The 17,983-nt window shown below is 46.5% G+C and overlaps 1 protein-coding gene across 2 annotated transcripts in view; it reads right to left on the minus strand.

Annotated features, from left to right (window-relative positions):
* Window positions 1-17,983, minus strand: part of ABTB2 (ankyrin repeat and BTB domain containing 2) — a 150,032-nt gene that overhangs the window by 16,757 nt on the left and 115,292 nt on the right. For both annotated transcript variants that reach the window (XM_077286996.1, XM_077286995.1), the window contains exons 7-16: window positions 13,671-13,772; window positions 13,456-13,552; window positions 13,097-13,232; window positions 12,098-12,324; window positions 11,457-11,635; window positions 8,662-8,767; window positions 8,299-8,401; window positions 8,004-8,094; window positions 5,214-5,282; window positions 2,916-3,029 (exon numbers count right to left, since the gene is read on the minus strand). In XM_077286996.1, coding sequence (XP_077143111.1) covers window positions 2,916-3,029; window positions 5,214-5,282; window positions 8,004-8,094; window positions 8,299-8,401; window positions 8,662-8,767; window positions 11,457-11,635; window positions 12,098-12,324; window positions 13,097-13,232; window positions 13,456-13,552; window positions 13,671-13,772 — 1,224 coding nt within the window. The remainder of the gene's footprint in view (window positions 1-2,915; window positions 3,030-5,213; window positions 5,283-8,003; window positions 8,095-8,298; window positions 8,402-8,661; window positions 8,768-11,456; window positions 11,636-12,097; window positions 12,325-13,096; window positions 13,233-13,455; window positions 13,553-13,670; window positions 13,773-17,983) is intronic.

Below are 17,983 nucleotides of genomic sequence, written 5' to 3' on the forward strand. Positions count from 1 at the left end.
GACACCCTCCGACACCGCCTCCCCTGCTGCGCTGTGATACGGTGGCCTCCAATTCACCCACACCCCTCGCCCTGGCAACAGACATGGTGGAGGAGTGGGCCTTCTCCTTTCTTCTAACTGCACCTTTAACCCAATCTCACCTCTACCCTCCATTAGCCTCCCCTCTTTTGAAGTCCACTCTGTCCGCATCTACTCTCCCTCCAACCTCCAAGTGGCCGTCATATACCGACCTCCGGGCCCGACCACTGCCTTTATTGACCAATTCTCCACCTGGCTTCTTCACTTTCTCTCTGCTGGCATTCACACCATCATCATGGGTGACTTCAACATCCCCATTGACACTCTTCAGTCAACAGCCTCCAAACTCCTGTCCCTTACCTCATCCTTTGGATTTACTCAGTGGTCCTCCGCAGCCACCCACACAGACGGACATACATTAGACCTTGTCTTCACCCGTCTCTGCTCCCTCTATCCGACCACCATCTTCTTACCTTCTCATCCCTGTCCTCCTCACTGGTCACCCATGTCCAGCAACATGCACACCCCGCAGAAACCTTGCACATCTAGACACCCACACACTCTCTGATGCTATCCCACCAGTAGCATCTATATCCTCACTCAATGACACAGACAGTGCCGCTGCTTTCTACAATGCCACTCTCGCATCAGCTATTGACACGGTCGCCCCTCTCGTTCATGGCAGAGTGCGACGTATCAATAGACAACCCTGGCACAATAACACCACTAAAAAGCTCCGGCAAGTGTCCAGGGTTGCAGAGCGGCGTTGGAAGAAAACACACTCGCAAGATGACTTTACTGCATTCAAACAGGTAACACTCGCATTCAAATTAGCTCTCACCTCGGCTAAACAGGCCTACTTCACAACCCTCGTATCTTCCCTATCCTACAACCCCAAACAGTTATTCAAGACCTTTAACTCCCTCCTCCGCCCCCCATTGCCCCCTTCAACCTCCCTCATCTCTGCTGAGGACTTTGCCACACACTTTAAAAATAAGATCGACCAGACAAGGCAAGTCTTCATTGTTCAACCACCACAACCCCTTTGTATACCAGACCAATGCCCAAACCCCATAGACCCCAAGACCTTTAACTCCCTCCTCCGCCCCCCACTGCCCCCTTCAACCTCCCTCATCTCTGCTGAGGACTTTGCCACACACTTTAAAAATAAGATCGACCAGACAAGGCAAGTCTTCATTGTTCAACCACCACAACCCCTTTGTATACCAGACCAATGCCCAAACCCCATAACCTCCCTATCCAACATCACTGAAGGGGGGCTTAATTGTTTCCTCTCCAAATCGCACCTCACCACCTGTGCGCTCAACCCCATCCCATCCCACCTCTTCCCCAACCTCACCACCACTCTTATCCCATCCCTAACCCGCCTCTTCAACCTATCACTATCTTCTAGTACCTTCCCTTCTGCTTTCAAACATGCCACAATCACGCCTATCAAAAAGCCAACCCTCGATCCAACAGCTATGTCCAGCTATCGCCCAATATCGCTGCTTCCAAACTCCTGGAGCAGCACGTCCACGCTGAACTTTCCTCCCACCTCTCATCTAACTTGATCTTTGACAATCTACAATCTGGTTTCCGCCCCCATCACTCAACTGAGACAGCCCTGACCAAAATTACTAAAGACCTACTTACCGCCAAAGCTAACGGACAATACTCTGTACTCCTCCTTCTAGACCTGTCCTCTGCTTTCGACACAGTTGACCACTGCCTCCTACTACAGATCCTCTCCTCCTTTGGCGTCAAACACCTCACCCTATCCTGGATCGCCTCGTACCTTTCCAACCGCACATTCAGCGTCTCCCTCTCCCACACTACCTCCTCATCCCTCCCTCTCACTGTTGGTGTCCCCCAAGGCTCTGTTCTAGGACCCCTACTCTTCTCCATCTATACACTCGGCCTGTGACAACTCATAAAGTCCCATGGATTCCAGTACCACCTCTATGCTGATGACACTCAGATCTACGTCTCTGGCCCAGACGTCACCTCTCCAGAATCCCGGAGTGTCTATCAGCCATATCCTCCTTCTCCTCTCGCTTCCTCAAACTCAATGTGGACAAATCTGAACTCATCATCTTTCCTCCATCTCTGCTTGTCCTGTATGAGCGGTCACGTGGTGCCGCTCATTACAGGGATGAATATGCGGCTCCACCCCTATGGGAGGTGGAGCCACATATTCATCACTGTAATGAGTTGGACCACCTGACCGCTCATACAGGACAAGCTGAGAGGAAGCATCGAGGGAGCTGGGTGAGTATTTTAATGCCAGCGGGCGGGCGCACAGGGGGTGGGAGGCGGGATATAACCAGGAACTTTATTTTAACCACAAAAAAAATTAAAAAACATTGATTTTTCATTCCTTTTCTCCAGCGAACGCTGCTGGAGAGAAGAAATGAATTCCGGCTTCAGCACCAGATGCAGGGGGGACAGCGCTTAACTCTAGCGCTGTCTCCTGCACGGTGCGTGTGGTACTCAGTAGGCACACGGACAGCATCCCTGTGCGGTACGTGTTTACACGGACCCATTGACTTTAATGGGTCCGTGTGATCCGTGCGCTCCCACGAACACTGACATGTCTCCGTGTTTTTCAAACGGACACACGGTCCTTGAAAACACGCTGACATGTGCAGAGACGCATTGATTTTAATGTGTCTGTGTGAGTCAGTGTCTCCGGTACGTGAGAAAACTGTCACCACACGTACCGGAGCCACTGACGTGTGAAATAGGCCTTAAATCGTAAAACAAGAACTTTGATTTAAAAAAAAAAAAAAAAGGCAACGGATTAAAGAAGCTCATTCTTCCCCCCTGCTGTGATACAATTTAGAGGAAGGACAGGGCACAGCTCCTGAATGTGGTGGCCATGTCTGGAGCCTTACCTTGGCGTATTTGTAGATACTGACACAGTTGTCTCGGCCGATGTTTTGAGAGCACACGATCTCGCAGTGGCGTTGCAGGGCGTCCAGCTGAAAATGGCTGGCGGCAGACAGGAGCTGGAACGGAAATGCCATCATTTAATATCTAAGTGATAGATGTCGCCCATATTTGCCAACAGTTCGGATTTTGCAGGAGACCTCGCCCACACATGGGAGATTGTTACTACCCCTCCCAATTGTATATTTGTTTTCCTCCATATAGGCCTGGCAAAACAGACTAGCAATAGACCGGCACATCCCAATGGGGGCAATTATGGATTGGGTCTAAAGTGCTCTGTGAATGAGGGTTCACATGCCGAGAGGTCTAAATCCATCTCCGACAAGGGCCAGGGCCCACGGGACCTGGGGCCACACATTCTGGTCAGGTTACAATTGGTCACATCCACTGTATGTACAGGTCCTTCTCAAAAAATTAGCATATAGTGTTAAATTTCATTATTTACCATAATGTAATGATTACAATTAAACTTTCATATATTATAGATTCATTATCCACCAACTGAAATTTGTCAGGTCTTTTATTACTGATGATTTTGGCATACAACTCCTGATAACCCAAAAAACCTGTCTCAATAAATTAGCATATTTCACCCGTCCAATCAAATAAAAGTGTTTTTTAATAACAAACAAAAAAACCATCAAATAATAATGTTCAGTTATGCACTCAATACTTGGTCGGGAATCCTTTGGCAGAAATGACTGCTTCAATGCGGCGTGGCATGGAGGCAATCAGCCTGTGACACTGCTGAGATGTTATGGAGGCCCAGGATGCTTCAATAGCGGCCTTAAGCTCATCCAGAGTGTTGGGTCTTGCGTCTCTCAACTTTCTCTTCACAATATCCCACAGATTCTCTATGGGGTTCAGGTCAGGAGAGTTGGCAGGCCAATTGAGCACAGTAATACCATGGTCAGTAAACCATTTACCAGTGGTTTTGGCACTGTGAGCAGGTGCCAGGTCGTGCTGAAAAAATGAAATCTTCATCTCCATAAAGCATTTCAGCCGATGGAAGCATGAAGTGCTCCAAAATCTCCTGATAGCTAGCTGCATTGACCCTGCCCTTGATGAAACACAGTGGACCAACACCAGCAGCTGACATGGCACCCCACACCATCACTGACTGTGGGTACTTGACACTGGACTTCAGGCATTTTGGCATTTCCTTCTCCCCAGTCTTCCTCCAGACTCTGGCACCTTGATTTCCGAATGACATGCAAAATTTGCTTTCATCAGAAAAAAGTACTTGGGACCACTTAGCAACAGTCCAGTGCTGCTTCTCTGTAGCCCAGGTCAGGCGCTTCTGCTGCTGTTTATGGTTCAAAAGTGGCTTTACCTGGGGAATGCGCGGCACCTGTAGCCCATTTCCTGCACACGCCTGTGCACGGTGGCTCTGGATGTTTCCACACCAGACTCAGTCCACTGCTTCCTCAGGTTCCCCAAGGTCTGGAATCGGTCCTTCTCCACAATCTTCCTCAGGGTCCGGTCACCTCTTCTCGTTGTACAGCGTTTTCTGCCACATTGTTTCCTTCCAACAGACTTACCATTGAGGTGCCTTGATACAGCACTCTGGGAACAGCCGATTTGTTGAGAAATTTCTTTCTGGGTCTTACCCTCTTGCTTGAGGGTGTCAATGATGGCCTTCTTGACATCTGTCAGGTCTCTAGTCTTACCCATGATGGGGGTTTTGAGTAATGAACCAGGCAGGGAGTTTTTAAAAGCCTCAGGTATCTTTTGCATGTGTTTAGAGTTAATTAGTTGATTCAGAAGATTAGGGTAATAGGTCGTTTAGAGAACCTTTTCTTGATATGCTAATTTATTGAGACAGGTTTTTTGGGTTATCAGGAGTTGTAGGCCAAAATCATCAGTATTAAAACAATAAAAGACCTGACAAATTTCAGTTGGTGGATAATGAATTTATAATATATGAAAGTTTAATTGTAATCATTACATTATGGCAAATAATGAAATTTAACACTATATGCTAATTTTTTGAGAAAGACCTGTATGTATGTATGTATATAGCGCGGGTTCAGCCGTTGGGTTACAGCAGCCGACAAAACTAACTCCAACCACGGCAGCATCAATGTGGTTGAAAAATGAGGGTGTGGATTAAGAAACGCAGTCCCCCTTATTTCATTTAGTTTCATTTATTTCATTTTATTCACATTTCTTTAGTCGTCTATAAACATCTAATAAACCAGGATATTTGCTAATAAAAACCAGACCTCCGCAAAGGCACTCACCTCCAGGATAGACGCGGTGGGCACTTGTATGGTCTCCGTGCCCCCATAATACAAATACTGCATCATCATCTGCAGAAAGAAGTGTTCGTCAGCACAGTGCAGGAAAATGCGACTGCAAATCAGCAGCGGATCCATTGACAACAGCAACCAGTTAGCTTGTATCTGTATTCTGTTACCATGGATACACATTGGTCGGCGTAGGAACGGTTTACACAAAACGGTCGAAAAAGGAGAAATATATCCAGTAGTTATATACAGCAGCACTCCTGTCCATACACAGTATGTGATATTCACTGCAAAAAATAATAATTAGTCCCCGTCCATGGATTTGGGGCTAACTTGCATATGGCTGGGGATCTATTCAGTCTTGGTATCTCTGGGGTTCCCAGGACTTGAAATCATAGCACTCTGCAAGTTATTCCATATTCATAATACAGGGAGTGTTTTTATTTATTTTTTTTTTTTGAGGGGGGGAGAGAACGCTTTTAATGGCTTGGAGAAATGTTGCATAAGTGTAGAGGTTTTCACTCCCTTTAAGAAAGACTGCACCAGGAGCGATGACGTCCTGCGATTTCTTCTCCAGATTGCACACAGGTCCGAGTACGGGACGGTAATGATCGCTAACTTCTCCCCTTGGGTTTCCCCATCTGGAAAAATTGTCTATCCGATGCAGAATAACGGCTGATAACTGTGAGATACAGGAGACCTGCAGATCCCATCAGTGTGTGACTGAGCAGGGGACACTCCTTCCGTCCGATGCTCCCGCGGATCTCGCTGCTTTCCTGGCATTGGCGCTAATGGAGACGGGACGAGGCCAAATCTGCCGGTAGTAACTCATCTCCTGCGTCTTCTGTCCTCCGCGACGGCCACAACACATCCGGCTCTGCTAACGCCATCGCCACGGACCGCCAGGACCGGAGGACAGATACAAAGGGGTCAGGAGCAAAGTGTCCGAGGGGCAGCTGGATCTGGTTTATTCCAAGCATTTTACCAACATTAAAAAAAAGCAGCTTACAGACATAGACTGACCCGACTGAGGCTAACAGGACTAACTGAGGGAACAGGGCCAAAATAACTAACAGGGCCAACAGGACCAACTGAGGGAACAGGGCCAACAGGACTAACTGAGGAAACAGGACCAACTGAGGGAACAGGGGCAAAATAACTAACAGGGCCAACAGGACCAACTGAGGGAACAGGGCCAACAGGACCAACTGAGGGAACAGGACCAACTGAGGGAACAGGACCAACAGGACTACCAGGGCCAACAGTACCAATAGGACTAACAGGGCCAACAGGACTAAGGCCGGCGTCACACTCAGCGTATGTAAATACGGTCCGTTTTTTACGGCCGTAATACGCAGAAAAGTCCCCAAAATAGTGATCCGTATGTCATCCGTAGGCAGGGTGTGTCAGCGTATTTTGCGCATGGCATCCTCCATATGTAATCCGTATGGCATCCGTACTGCGATATTTTCTCGCAGGCTTGCAAAACCGACATCTAATGGATTTATGTGCTCAAATGTTCGTTAAAACATATATACATGTCATTATCCCACATATATCCCACAGCTACACGGGAGTGGGAAGAGAGTGGCCAAGTGCCAGAATAGGCGCATCTTCCAGATGTGCCTTTTCTGGGGTGGCTGGGGGCAGATGTTTTTAGCCAGGGGGGGCCAATAACCATGGACCCTCTCCTGGCTATTAATATCTGCCCTCAGTCACTGGCTTTACCACTCTGGTGGAGAAAATTGCGCGGGAGCCCACGCCAATTTTTTCCGCGATTTAACCCTTTATTTTACAAGCTACAGTGCCCAAATTTTGCACATACACACTACTAACATTAGTAGTGTGGAGTATGCAAAAAAAAAAGGGATATGAGATGGTTTACTGTATGTAAACCATGTCTCATATGTCCTGTCGGGTTTGTGAAGGAGAAATGAAAAGCCGGCAATTGAATTACCGGCTTTTCTATAGAACACCGCTGCGTATTTCTCGCAAGTCACACTGCTGGTCCGTGTGTAATCCATATTTTTCTCGCCCCATAGACTTTCATTGGCGATTTGTTTTGCGCATTACGGTGACAAACGCAGCATGCTGCGATTTTGTACGGCCGTAGAAAGCCGTATAATACGGATCAGTAAAATACGGCTGATAGGAGCTGGGACAGAGAGAATCATTGGGCCGTGTGTTATGCATATTTTACGGGTGTATTTTCTGCGCTCATACGTCCGTAAAACTCGCCAGTGTGACGCCGGCCTAACTGAGAGAACAGGGCCAACAGGACTACCAGGGCCAAGAGGGCCAACAGGACTCCGTCTGGTGCATGTCAGCTTACGGATATGTTTGGCGGTGCATATGGTGCACACGGTAACCTTGTGGCCAACAAATATAGATTTTAAAGCGGAGGAGATTTTTAAGAAATGTATCCACACGCTGTAGATAGTATCTGCAGGGGAAGATGACAGTCACTGCACATTGTGAAGCTACAGGCTGTCAAATCAGGCAGCGGGTTTGGACGGTGAATTTCATCCTTTGCAATGACTGAAATCTGGGGCAAATCCAAAACGTAATTGTCAGAAATGAATATTATTCCGCCGGCAGCCACCACTAGGGGGCGCTCCCTGCATATGAGTTACAGGTGAAGCTCGGTAATGAGTCCTATGTCCCTATATTGATAATTCACCACACAGGTCTTAATCGTTGTCCTCCATCTGTATTTTCATGTCTCGCTTTATAAATCCACTTACTACATTTCTGCCATAAATATAAATTATTTGGTCTACACACCTGGAATACACTGTATTTTACATCTGTGATCTCGATTGTTGTGACACACGAGTCCTCCTCGTCGCTTGCATTGGTCATCAGAGATTTAAACCTACAAAAATAATAAAACATTAGGATCTGTGAGAGCCAGACGGGATGAAAAGGCCTGAAAGGCTTTCTCTGCTTATTATGACACCATGATAGGAGCTACCATCTAGTCACCACTAGAGGGCACACCCTGCATACAGACGTGTACAGACGTGTGATCTATGTGCAGTTAGCTCCCCCTAGTGGATATTGTGCACGGTCAGGTTACCTGTTGGAGGCAGTGACCAGCAGAACCTTATGAGCGTAGAAGAGCTTCCCTTCCAGCAGGAACATCACATCCGACATCTCCTTGTTATTCAGAAAATGAGGATCTGCAGAAAAACGGTGTCAGTAAGAGCCTGGTCAGCACTGGATATAACAGGCGGATAGCGGCTAAACCACACAGCGTGGGTCATAATAGCCCAGATACACAGATCAACTGACAAGACACCACGTGTGCTGTCCTGGAGAAACATTGCTACAGTTTACTATTATTCTTTATATATCGTCAACATGTTCGCAGTACAGTTTAGAGAATTCGGCCAAGGAAATAGCAAGAAACCAATCTCCAATATGTTTATAGGTAACTTACCCAGACGTGCGGGGAGAGTCTTCTGCATCTCCGGGATTTGGGGCACTGGGCTGTCTCCATAGCAGTGTGCAAAGATGGAGGCCACCTGCTGGGTCACTGCATCACTCTGCCACATAAAGCAAAAGTCCATTACATGGACTAGAAAACACAAAAATCAGCATCTACAGTGTAAAAGTCAGTGACGGCAGTGACATTACATAACGTGCTTTATACCCCAGAGCTGCACTCACTATTCTGCTGGTGCAGTCACTGTGTACATACATTACATCACTGATCCTGAGTTACCTCCTGTATTATACCCCAGAGCTGCACTCACTATTCTGCTGGTGCAGTCACTGTGTACATACATTACATTACTGATCCTGAGTTACATCCTGTATTATACCCCAGAGCTGCACTCACTATTCTGCTGGTGCAGTCACTGTGTACATACATTACATTACTGATCCTGAGTTACATCCTGTATTATACCCCAGAGCTGCACTCACTATTCTGCTGGTGCAGTCACTGTGTACATACATTACATCACCGATCCTGAGTTACATCCTGTATTATACCCCAGAGCTGCACTCACTATTCTGCTGGTGCAGTCACTGTGTACATACATTCCTGATCCTGAGTTACATCCTGTATTATACTCCAGAGCTGCACTCACTATTCTGTTGGTGCAGTCACTGTGTACATACATTACATTACTGATCCTGAGTTACCTCCTGTACAGGTCCTTCTCAAAAAATTAGCATATAGTGTTAAATTTCATTATTTACCATAATGTAATGATTACAATTAAACTTTCATATATTATAGATTCATTATCCACCAACTGAAATTTGTCAGGTCTTTTATTGTTTTAATACTGATGATTTTGGCATACAACTCCTGATAACCCAAAAAACCTGTCTCAATAAATTAGCATATCAAGAAAAGGTTCTCTAAACGACCTATTACCCTAATCTTCTGAATCAACTAATTAACTCTAAACACATGCAAAAGATACCTGAGGCTTTTAAAAACTCCCTGCCTGGTTCATTACTCAAAACCCCCATCATGGGTAAGACTAGCGACCTGACAGATGTCAAGAAGGCCATCATTGACACCCTCAAGCAAGAGGGTAAGACCCAGAAAGAAATTTCTCAACAAATCGGCTGTTCCCAGAGTGCTGTATCAAGGCACCTCAATGGTAAGTCTGTTGGAAGGAAACAATGTGGCAGAAAACGCTGTACAACGAGAAGAGGTGACCGGACCCTGAGGAAGATTGTGGAGAAGGACCGATTCCAGACCTTGGGGAACCTGAGGAATCAGTGGACTGAGTCTGGTGTGGAAACATCCAGAGCCACCGTGCACAGGCGTGTGCAGGAAATGGGCTACAGGTGCCGCATTCCCCAGGGAAAGCCACTTTTGAACCATAAACAGCGGCAGAAGCGCCTGACCTGGGCTACAGAGAAGCAGCACTGGACTGTTGCTAAGTGGTCCCAAGTACTTTTTTCTGATGAAAGCAAATTTTGCATGTCATTCGGAAATCAAGGTGCCAGAGTCTGGAGGAAGACTGGGGAGAAGGAAATGCCAAAATGCCTGAAGTCCAGTGTCAAGTACCCAGTCAGTGATGGTGTGGGGTGCCATGTCAGCTGCTGGTGTTGGTCCACTGTGTTTCATCAAGGGCAGGGTCAATGCAGCTAGCTATCAGGAGATTTTGGAGCACTTCATGCTTCCATCGGCTGAAATGCTTTATGGAGATGAAGATTTCATTTTTCAGCACGACCTGGCACCTGCTCACAGTGCCAAAACCACTGGTAAATGGTTTACTGACCATGGTATTACTGTGCTCAATTGGCCTGCCAACTCTCCTGACCTGAACCCCATAGAGAATCTGTGGGATATTGTGAAGAGAAAGTTGAGAGACGCAAGACCCAACACTCTGGATGAGCTTAAGGCCGCTATTGAAGCATCCTGGGCCTCCATAACATCTCAGCAGTTTCACAGGCTGATTGCCTCCATGCCACGCCGCATTGAAGCAGTCATTTCTGCCAAAGGATTCCCGACCAAGTATTGAGTGCATAACTGAACATTATTATTTGATGGTTTTTTTGTTTGGTATTAAAAAACACTTTTATTTGATTGGACGGGTGAAATATGCTAATTTATTGAGACAGGTTTTTTGGGTTATCAGGAGTTGTATGCCAAAATCATCAGTATTAAAACAATAAAAGACCTGACAAATTTCAGTTGGTGGATAATGAATCTATAATATATGAAAGTTTAATTGTAATCATTACATTATGGTAAATAATGAAATTTAACACTATATGCTAATTTTTTGAGAAGGACCTGTATTATACTCCAGAGCTGCACTCACTATTCTGCTGGTGCAGTCACTGTGTACATACATTACATTACTGATCCTGAGTTACATCCTGTATTATACTCCAGAGCTGCACTCACTATTCTGTTGGTGCAATCACTGTGTACACACATTACATTCCTGATCCTGAGTTACATCCTGTATTATACCCCAGAGCTGCACTCACTATTCTGCTGGTGCAGTCACTGTGTACATACATTACATTCCTGATCCTGAGTTACATCCTGTATTATACTCCAGAGCTGCACTCACTATTCTGTTGGTGCAGGCACTGTGTACATACATTACATTACTGATCCTGAGTTACATCCTGTATTATACTCCAGAGCTGCACTCACTATTCTGTTGGTGCAGGCACTGTGTACGTACATACATATTCCTTTATCTGTATAAAATGAATATATAAATCTTCTGTAGGGAAATAAATGATTTTTACTTTAGTGGTCTTGAAGATGTTGAAGAGAAGCGACAGCCCCTCGGTAATAAGCTCCTCGTTATAATCCTCCTCTCTTATGGTGCAGAAGTCATGTAGTAAATTCTCCATTACGGAGTGGTGTGAATGAGAGAAGGCCGTCCGCAGAGACTCCATCCACACATGCAGCTTCCATGGCACCCCTAAAATAAATAGAAATTATGCTAATGCCCTCCAGAACATTGCACGGGTACTCAAGTTGGCCGAGCAAAAACTGGGCAACCCAGAGGCAGCCTAAACACATCAAGTATTGAGGAAACATCCTATAAAGAGAACAGTTTTTTAATTTACAGAAAAAAAGACCAAAATGTGATGATGAGACATCTGGATGTAAATGGGGCTCTGTTTTTCTGACACAAAGCTCCAAATCCCCTAATAAACGTATAAGTAAATGATAAAGTTCTGCATATCAGAAGCTGCCACTGGGGGGAGCTCTTACTGCATAAAACGTCTACATTCAATTCAATGTAGAACTAGTATATAGAGAGTTCCCCCTAGTGGCAGCTGCAGTCCTCACACACGTATGTTAGTACATGACATGGTCTCCTTCACATTCTGCCCACTGTACCCCCAATTATTGCAGGTATATTTGTTGCGAGACTTACCGAGGCCGTGGAGTTCTATGGTGATATCGAGGTAGCCGTGTTCTGCGCTATAGTACGTTGCCTCCTGCAAGGCCTTCATTCTGGTCTTACACAACCGGACGGGCCCCTGGTCGAAACTCCCCATACTGGAGGTGTCACTGTCCACCCCCTCGGCCAAAATCTCTTCAAGGGATAGGACATCTCCGCTGCAGAGCTGAGGCTGAGTGAGCAGCTTCCTCAGGACATTCCTAGAAAAGGAGGCCATAACCTTACTACAGACCCCGAGGAACTTCCCGGGGGGCAACACAAGATCTACAATGGGGCCCTAAGTAGTACTAGCTTCTACCAGTTTGGGTTCCATACAACTGCCTCCATTTCTAACCACTAAGATACTACGATGACAGCAGCGTCTAAGAAGTTAAACAGGATCTATGACGAGATCAAATTTGTCCGGTGTTGCTGTTATTCTATTCCCGTTGTTCCCCTGAGTTTTCTGTTTTTTTATTTTTTTTACAATCTGCTGTACGGTTCCTGAGATATGAGCCTTTCTATTTAGGGATACTGCAAAAAACTGCGCAATTCTGACCTGGTGACAGGTGCTCTTCAAATTCCTAGATATGTTACTTGCAGTACCCCTACAGTGCACTAGATGGCACTACATCCTATACATACGGTAAATGTTTTAATTAATAACGGGTCCCTGCTCTTCAGAGCCCAGGGGCCAGTAATGAAAAGGATCAGTCTACAGACAGGGGATGGATTGTTTGGATATGTCAAACGTTTCCGTAGCTAAAAGTCAAAATTATTATAAGGATTTGTTCTTACAGAGGAGAATATTGGGGCGAGTACCCGAAGACTGTCTTAAAAAATATATGACAGCCATTGATTCCTATAGCAGCCAATCAGAGCTCAGCTGTGACATTTTCAGAGCAGTTTGGAAAATGAAAGCGGAGCTCTGATTGGTTGTCATGGACAGCGCAGCCATGTTTTGATAGAGGAGGCCATAGCTTCGGTTTTCACCTGTGCCCGTGGGCAGCTGAATGGCTGAAGCAGTTCATGTCTTCGTGAAGCAATGAGGACACACGACCGGCCTCCAGCATGTTCAGTAGAGGGTCAGCTCCTCTGTCCAAAAGCAAACTGACCAGTTCGTAGTTACCTGGAGAAGGAAACCGCCATTGATCACGAGTCAGAAGACAATCGTAGTCGGACATATTTTGGGAAACTAGATTGGTGACTACATGGCGCGATGGGCATCGCCAACTAAGAGGCACGCGCTGTTTTCGCTCCCGGTGCCCTATACCTACCCTCCCCTTCCAGTGTGCCATGAAGAAACCTTGTTCTCCCCACTCATCATGGTTACATATGTATGTGCATGGTACCTGCCGCAGACGCCAGCTGTAAGGGGGTTTCTGCATAGTTGTCTTCACGGCTGTCCACGGCTGATCCCTCCACGTGGGCACCGGCATCCAGGAGCAACTGCAGGAAATAAAAAAAACAGATGATCGACTCCGCTCCGTGGCGATATAGATCGGCGCTCAGATATTGCGGCTCTCACTCTGTGAATATATCAGAATTAGGAAATTGTGCAACTTACCTGCACTACGGAGATGTGACTATGGAGCACGGCGAAGGTTAAGGCTGTCCAGTGCCGAGTGTCGGGGTGAACAGAGGGCTGTCGGGGGGAAATGCTTGGAACCTGGAACAATACAGTCGCGTTTATCTAGAATATTCACAAATCCTCTGTGTGAATGGAGCATGTCATGATCTCCATGGCCAGAGAACTAGCATAAGCCTCTATAGGAACAAGCTCTTGGAAGATGTAACTATACTGACCATGAACTAAACCTACCGCATCATCTAGAAGTAGCCAGGTAGCATGTCCTACTTTTTATCCCTATATGCCCAGCGCCGGCCGGAGAACTAAATAATGCTAGCAGAGGGAAATATAAGACCTGACTCACCTCTAGAGAAATGCCCAAAAAAAGGAGACAGAAGCCCCCCACATATATTGGCGGTGATATGAGATGAAACAACAAACGCAGCAGGAAAATAGTTTTAGCAAATTTGAGGTCCGCTTTCTAGATAGCAGAAGACAGAAAGCATACTTTCATGGTCAGTAGAAAACCCTAACAAAACACATCCAGAAATTACTTTAGGACTCTGGCATTAACTCATAATACCAGAGTGGCAATTCCTGATCAACAAGAGCTTTCCAGACACAGTAACGAAACTGCAGCTGTGAACTGGAACCAAAATACAAAAACAAAACATGGACGAATGTCCAACTTATCTAGTAGATGTCTGGGAGCAGGAACAAGCACAGAGAGGCTTCTGATAACATTGTTGACCGGCAAGCATCTAACAGAGAAGCCAGATTATATAGCGACACCCAGATCTAATCAGAACAGGTGAACAGGGAAGATGATGTCACAAGTTCAATTCCACCAGTAGCCACCGGGGGAGCCCAGAATCCAAATTCACAACAGTACCCCCCCCTCAAGGAGGGGGCACCGAACCCTCACCAGAACCACCAGGGCGATCAGGATGGGCCCTATGAAAGGCACGAACCAGATCAGAGGCATGAACATCAGATGCAGTGACCCAAGAATTATCCTCCTGGCCATATCCCTTCCACTTGACCAGATACTGGAGTCTCCGTCTGGAAACACGGGAGTCTAGGATTTTTTCCACAACGTACTCCAACTCACCCTCAACCAACACCGGAGCAGGAGGCTCAACGGAAGGCACAACCGGTGCCTCATACCTGCGCAATAACGACCGATGAAAAACGTTATGAATAGAAAAGGATGCAGGGAGGTCCAAACGGAAGGAAACAGGGTTAAGAATCTCCAATATTTTATACGGACCGATGAACCGAGGCTTAAACTTAGGAGATGAGACCCTCATAGGGACAAAACGAGAAGACAACCACACCAAATCTCCAACACAAAGCCGAGGACCAACACGACGGTGACGGTTGGCAAAAAGCTGAGTCTTCTCCTGGGACAACTTTAAATTGTCCATCACCTGCCCCCAGATATGATGCAATCTCTCCACCACCGCATCCACTCCAGGACAATCCGAGGATTCCATCTGACCGGAGGAAAATCGAGGATGGAACCCCGAATTACAGAAAAACGGGGAAACCAAGGTGGCAGAGCTGGCCCGATTATTGAGGGCGAACTCCGCCAATGGCAAAAAAGCAACCCAATCATCCTGGTCAGCAGACACAAAACACCTCAGATATGTCTCCAGGGTCTGATTAGTCCGCTCGGTCTGGCCATTAGTCTGAGGGTGAAAAGCAGACGAAAAAGACAAATCTATGCCCATCCTAGCACAAAATGCCCGCCAAAATCTAGACACAAATTGGGTTCCTCTGTCAGAAACGATATTCTCAGGAATACCATGCAAACGAACAACATTTTGAAAAAACAGGGGCACCAACTCGGAAGAAGAAGGCAATTTGGGCAGGGGAACCAAATGAACCATCTTAGAAAAACGGTCACACACCACCCAGATGACAGACATCTTCTGAGAAACAGGCAGATCTGAAATAAAATCCATCGAGATGTGTGTCCAAGGCCTCTTAGGAATAGGCAAGGGCAACAATAATCCACTAGCCCGAGAACAACAAGGCTTGGCCCGAGCACAAACGTCACAAGACTGCACAAAGCCTCGCACATCTCGTGACAGGGAAGGCCACCAGAAGGATCTTGCCACCAAATCCCTGGTACCAAAAATTCCAGGATGACCTGCCAACGCAGAAGAATGCACCTCAGAGATGACTTTACTGGTCCAATCATCAGGAACAAACAGCCTATCAGGCGGACAACGATCCGGTCTATCCGCCTGAAACTCCTGCAAGGCCCGCCGCAGGTCTGGAGAAACGGCTGACAAGATAACTCCCTCCTTAAGAATACCTGTGGGGTCAGAGTTGCCAGGTGAATCAGGCTCAAAACTCCTAGAAAGGGCATCCGCCTTAACATTCTTAGAACCTGGTAGGTACGATACCACAAAATTAAACCGAGAAAAAAATAATGACCAGCGCGCCTGTCTAGGATTCAGGCGCCTGGCGGTCTCAAGATAAATCAAATTTTTGTGGTCAGTCAATACCACCACCTGATGTCTGGCCCCCTCGAGCCAATGGCGCCACTCCTCAAACGCCCACTTCATGGCCAAAAGCTCCCGATTCCCAACATCATAATTCCGCTCAGCGGGCGAAAATTTACGGGAAAAGAAGGCACAAGGCCTCATCACGGCGCAGTCAGAACTTTTCTGCGACAACACTGCCCCAGCTCCGATCTCAGAAGCGTCGACCTCAACCTGAAAAGGAAGAGTCACATCAGGCTGACGCAACACAGGGGCAGAAGAAAAACAGCGCTTAAGCTCCTGAAAGGCCTCCACAGCATCAGGGGACCAATCAGCAACATCAGCACCCTGTCTAGTCAAATCGGTCAATGGCTTAACGACATCCGAAAAACCAGAAATAAATCGACGATAAAAGTTGGCAAAGCCCAAAAATTTCTGAAGACTTTTAAGAGAAGAGGGCTGCGTCCAATCACAAATAGCTTGAACCTTGACAGGATCCATCTCAATGGAAGAGGGAGAAAAAATATATCCCAAAAAGGAAATTCTCTGAACCCCAAAAACGCACTTAGAACCCTTGACACACAGAGAATTAGACCGCAAAACCTGAAAAACCCTCTTAACTTGCCGGACATGAGAGTCCCAGTCATCCGAAAAAATCAGAATATCATCCAGATACACTATCATAAATTTATCCAAAAAATCGCGGAAAATATCATGCATAAAGGACTGGAAGACTGAAGGGGCATTAGAAAGACCAAAAGGCATCACCAAATACTCAAAGTGGCCCTCGGGCGTATTAAATGCGGTTTTCCACTCATCCCCCTGCCTGATCCGCACCAAATTATACGCCCCACGGAGATCAATCTTAGAGAACCACTTGGCCCCCTTTATGCGAGCAAACAAATCAGTCAGCAACGGCAATGGGTATTGATATTTTACAGTGATTTTATTCAAAAGCCGATAATCGATACATGGTCTCAAAGAGCCGTCTTTTTTTGACACAAAGAAAAAACCGGCTCCTAAGGGAGATGACGATGGACGAATATGTCCCTTTTCCAAGGACTCCTTTATATATTCTCGCATAGCAGTATGTTCAGGCACAGACAGATTAAATAAACGACCCTTTGGGTATTTACTACCCGGGATTAAATCTATGGCACAATCGCACTCTCGGTGCGGAGGTAACGAACCAAGCTTGGATTCTTCAAAGACGTCACGATAGTCAGACAGGAACTCAGGGATTTCAGAGGGGATAGATGATGAAATGGACACCGCCAGATGGTGCACTGGTTTGCGCTCCCGCAGACGCCTATCGATCTGAATGGCCATTGTCATGGACTCATTCAGACCCGCAGGCACAGGGAACCCCACCATAACATCCTTAATGGCATCAGAGAGACCCTCTCTGAAAGTAGCCGCCAAGGCACACTCATTCCACTGAGTAAGCACAGACCATTTACGGAATCTTTGGCAGTAAATTTCAGCTTCATCTTGCCCCTGCGATAGGGACATCAAAGTTTTTTCTGCCTGAAGTTCCAAATGAGGTTCCTCATACAGCAAGCCCAAGGCCAAAAAAAACGCATCCACATTGCGCAACGCAGGATCCCCTGGTGCCAATGCAAAAGCCCAGTCTTGAGGGTCGCCGCGGAGCAAGGAAATCACAATCCCAACCTGCTGTGCAGGGTCTCCAGCAGAACGAGATTTCAGGGACAAAAATAGCTTACAATTATTTCTAAAATTCTGAAAGCTAGATCTATTCCCTGAGAAGAATTCCGGCAAGGAATTCTCGGCTCAGATACCGGAGCATGAATAATAAAA

Source organism: Ranitomeya variabilis, chromosome 2 (genome assembly GCF_051348905.1).
Source record: "Ranitomeya variabilis isolate aRanVar5 chromosome 2, aRanVar5.hap1, whole genome shotgun sequence".
NCBI lineage: Eukaryota > Metazoa > Chordata > Amphibia > Anura > Dendrobatidae > Ranitomeya > Ranitomeya variabilis.